This window comes from Henckelia pumila, chromosome 4, assembly GCF_033568475.1.
Source record: "Henckelia pumila isolate YLH828 chromosome 4, ASM3356847v2, whole genome shotgun sequence".
NCBI lineage: Eukaryota > Viridiplantae > Streptophyta > Magnoliopsida > Lamiales > Gesneriaceae > Henckelia > Henckelia pumila.
In genome coordinates this window covers 127,237,754-127,242,308 of record NC_133123.1, presented here as the reverse complement: position 1 = coordinate 127,242,308, position 4,555 = coordinate 127,237,754, and the positions used below count along the sequence as shown (strand labels likewise).

The 4,555-nt window shown below is 39.2% G+C and overlaps 1 protein-coding gene across 1 annotated transcript; it reads right to left on the bottom strand.

Annotated features, from left to right (window-relative positions):
• Positions 1 to 258: 258 nt before the first annotated feature.
• Positions 259 to 960, bottom strand: LOC140861713 (uncharacterized). The gene has a single exon (XM_073264731.1). It carries the CDS (start codon positions 958 to 960, stop codon positions 259 to 261), a length of 702 nt encoding a protein of 233 aa, XP_073120832.1.
• Positions 961 to 4,555: the final 3,595 nt, after the last annotated feature.

Here is a 4,555-nt window from a genome sequence, read left to right as displayed (position 1 = left end):
GCCTCCACACTTGCTGCATGATGCTCCAGAGAATCCCAAACTCTATCCATAACTGAACTATCTAGAGCCACTGGAACTCGAGGAACTGTTCCCAGACTTCTTAAAATTTTTCCCCTTCGATCGATACTGATCTCGCCTGTTTCTGCCACTGTTACCTCCATCAACCCGCTGAGACTGATTCGGCTGGGGAGAAGGTTGGTACTGATACTGAGACTGCTGAGGCTGAAACTAAACATGCTGATTCTGAAAGGATCTCTATTACTGCGGCTGAGGAGCTGACTGATTACCTCGTTGCATCAAGAATCCGGCTTCGGCTCCCTTTTCCTGATTCATAGCATCTGCAAAATTATTGGGTCTTCCAGTATTGACCAAAGTGAAAATCTGAGGATTCAGGTCGTTGATGAAGTGGTCGGCCTTGGCTTCTTCGTCGTTTGCGACATGAGGTGCAAACTTCAAAAGACTGTCAAACTTGCTCACATAGTCCTCAATATTCAGATTTTCCTGCTTTAAATTCGCAAATTCGGCACCTTTTTCCTTGCGGTACGAGACAGGAAAGAACCTCTTAAAGAATTCAGTCTTGAACAAATTCCAAGTAACAGCGGTGCCTCGGCTCTTATTCGCTCTTCTGGTAGTCGTCCACAAGCTCTTAGCAACACCCTGCAATTGGTGACTGATCAATCTGATTCTGCGGTCATCGGTGTAGTCGAGGGAATCAAAGAGTTCATCAATGTCATCAATCCAACTCTCACAAGCAACGGAGTTTTCGGTACCAGTCAAAGTATGCTGTCGAAACGATCGAAATCTCTTCAATAGAGTCTCCATCGGAGTTGCAGTAGCATCAAACTCATTCACTCCAGTACTACCCTGATCAGTCTGAGGAGTTATCACTGGCGGTGGATTCTCAATCAAAGGAGGAGTCAAAGGTGGTTGGTTCCTTCTCAAGGGTCGTCGAGGTGCCATCTGATACCAAAGGATTAGGACACAATATCTCAAATATCATCTCAATCTCAAAACCTCGGTGTCCACAACTCTGTTCTGAGTACCCAAGAATCTCAAAGATATTTGGAGACAAATAATAGCACAAAGACAATTTTTATATCACATAATTCATGCTTTATAAATTAAATACGTGTCATGTAATTCAATAAATTCAATAATCAATCAAGCATGCTCGCACGTATTCAAAATAATAATTTAAATAAATCAATCACATGCGAGAATTCAATTCATGCAGACTCGATCTACCCCGCTCACTCTAGTTCGACTCCAAGAATCTTATCGCTCTGATACCACTTAATGTGAGACTCCGTTTCTAATATTCTAATCTCGAAATGTTTAAACACAAACAAACACGAAAAACCACGTAAAACAACACAATTGTTTTTAAAAGATCCTCGCGCCTGCGCGAGGTCATCACCTCGCGCGCGCGCAGGCTACGCGAGCAGAGGCTCGCGGAAATGCTCGCGCCCGCGCGAGAGAGGAGCTCGCGCGCGCGCGGGCTAAATTTCCCGAGCCTCCCAGGCATCATTGCGCGCGCGCGAGGGTACACCTCGCCCGCGCGCAGGGCAAACGGGCAGAGAGCAAACGGAAGCCTGTAAATTCAACAAGGCCAAAACCAAAACAATCCAAACTCAATTCAAACCATGTCCAAGCTCCAACATCATACAAACATAATAATTAGAAAATATCACAAGTTCTAGGTCTTGCCCAAAATACAATCAACCAGTCAAGTTCCAAAACGGAGTTCCAAAGACTCAACAAAACTAATACAAGTTTAAAGGACTCGACCCTACGACGCGGAGTCTCACTTCTATCAATCACACCCCAAGCTAACCAAGATGACTCGGTCCAGCTCCTGATCCTCCTGTTGCCAAGTTACACATACAAAACAAAGACAACAGCCGGATAAACCGGTTAGAAATACAATTTCTAAGTAAAAGGAACATGCATGCAATATCAGATAATTAACTCAGATTTAAATGTAATAATCAACACAAATCAAAATGTGAATGAACAAATGCATGACTTCAAAACTCGGGACTATCAAATCAGATAATCAAAATATCAATCGGTATTCGGTTGGGATCCCGGGGTCAAGTCTTCACAACAACTCACCGACACACCCATTCGGGGTGGTAGTCGCTCAAATCAACCCCTACAATTCAGAGCAACTATAAGAAGTATTCTAGCACTTGAAAAATCTCGAAATCCAAGACCACTTCATAATAGTTCCCTAAATCGTCTATATTCAAAACGAAGTGAATAATTCGGCTCAGTATGAATGTAAGTGTAAATAGAATAACAATCAAATTCACACGAGTAAATAAACATGCAGTATGTGATTTTCGGGGCTCGAGAATCTATCGAACTCGAGTATTCAACCTCATTCGAAATCAATGTCATCTTTTACCTTTTCTCGAAGCTTCAATCAATCCTGTCAAACAGGAGATAACTCGATTCAAACTCTAACAATTTGAAACTCAAAGTCGATAAATCATTCAAAGTACCGTTTTCAACTTCAATCGATACAATCCTCTAAGTCCGGTTCCAACTCGAATCCTTAAAACCAACTGTCAAAACATTGAGACATGGATTCGATATCAATACCAAAAGCTCGAATAACTCAAATTCAAACCGAATAACAAAACCGGTAGTTCAAACTTGATTTCGACGGCATAACGACTATAACTCGACTAACCGAAAAACTCAACTCATAAAAAACAATCACAACAACTCCAATATCATAACCAAACATCCAAACAACTCAAACCCACTCTCAAACAAAATCACCATTTTTGAATTTAGCCTTAAAAATTCATATAAAATCCAAACTTCATTCTTTTTCCAATCCGACTTCGAATACACGATATACCGACTTCCAAGATCAACATACTTGAATATTATCAAAATCTGACAACTCAACAAAATCTAATTTCATGAGATTCAAGCCAAACTTACTTCTAAATGAAGCCCTTGTCGCGGTGATCGTGAATATCAACTCGGATTAAAACTCTAACGGTCGGATTGAGCGAATCGAGCGTAGAGGAAGCTTGAAGAAGTCGATTTCAATGGCTTCCGGGGGAGATAAAATGAATGGGAGAGAGAGGGAGGAAGAAGGCATGTGCCTAAGTCAACATGCTTGGGATATTTTAAATTAAATCCAACTTTTTGCATTTCAGTCCTTTATTTCCCAAAGCTTGCAAAAAGACATCTCTGCGAAATATTAATACAATTCTTAATTACTGACAACCTTGATTAATCTCGATTAAACTCAATTATAATAAAATCGGGGCATTACAAGATCTTTAAAATTTCAATATGACAAAAAGAGCTATATGAAATGGAGGCCTAAGAGTACTTAACAACTCATCAGACGACATTATGGGAACATGATCTAAGGGAGTTCATCATAGACCGGTTTAAATTGCCTTGACTTTCGACTAGTCTTCCTGATGAACGTTGCTCTGTCTAAGAAAATTGGTTTTTAAAGAGGCCATAGCCCTACCTACTACTAGGAGCACTATTGGAAAGTGTCGATGATGTCGATATGAGAGATTGAACTCTTAGAAGTCTGTTTTATATCTCTCTTTTCTAACAATGCGGACCCAAAATTACTAAAGGGTACCAAAAACACTCTCTGCAGGAAAACAGGAAAAAAATTATTCCTAGCATATGGTATCTAGACAGTGGATGCTCTAGTCATATGACGGAGAACAAAGAACTACTCCAATAAGTCAAACCAAAGGATAAAGGAACTGTCATCTTTGGAGAAAACAACAAATGAGTGATTGAAGGAATCAGCTCAATAGGTATATCTGAGTCTTGCTTGATTGATGATGTACTCCTTGTGAAGGGCTTAAACATAATCTACTAAGCATAAGTCAATTATGCGATAGAAGTTATGAAATCAAATTCACTTCCCAACACTGCACTATATCGCTCACGTCTGACAAATCCATAAATTTCAAAGGTTATAGAAGTGAAAATTTATACAAGGTTTCTTTAAACAATTTATCTTTATCAAATATAAAAAACCTTGTATCTTTGAATGTTGATGACAACATTTTTTGGCATAGACGACTAGGTCATGTTGCTCCTAGTACCATTGAAATTTTTTTTAAACTTGATTTAGTTGTTGGTATGCCAAAATTTAATTTAAAATCAGATTCTGTTTGTGATGCGTGCCAGCTTGGCAAACATATAAGAGAATCTTTTAAAAGCAAAAATTTTGTATCAACTTTTATGCTCATTGAACTTCTCCATCTAGATTTATGTGGTCCCTTGAGGAATGCTAGCTTGGGAGGAAACCTTTATGCATTTTTCATTGTGAATGATTTCTCACGTTTCACGTGGACACTGTTTTTAGCCCACATAAATGATGCCTTTGATTATTTTAAAGCTTTTGTCAAACGAGTTGAAAATGATAAAAAAATTTCAATCAAACAGATCCATAGTGACCACAGGACTGAATTTCAAAATTTTTGTGAATAAAAAGTCATCGGTCACAATTTTTCTTGCCCTAGGACTCCTCAACAAAATGGTGTCATTTAGAGGA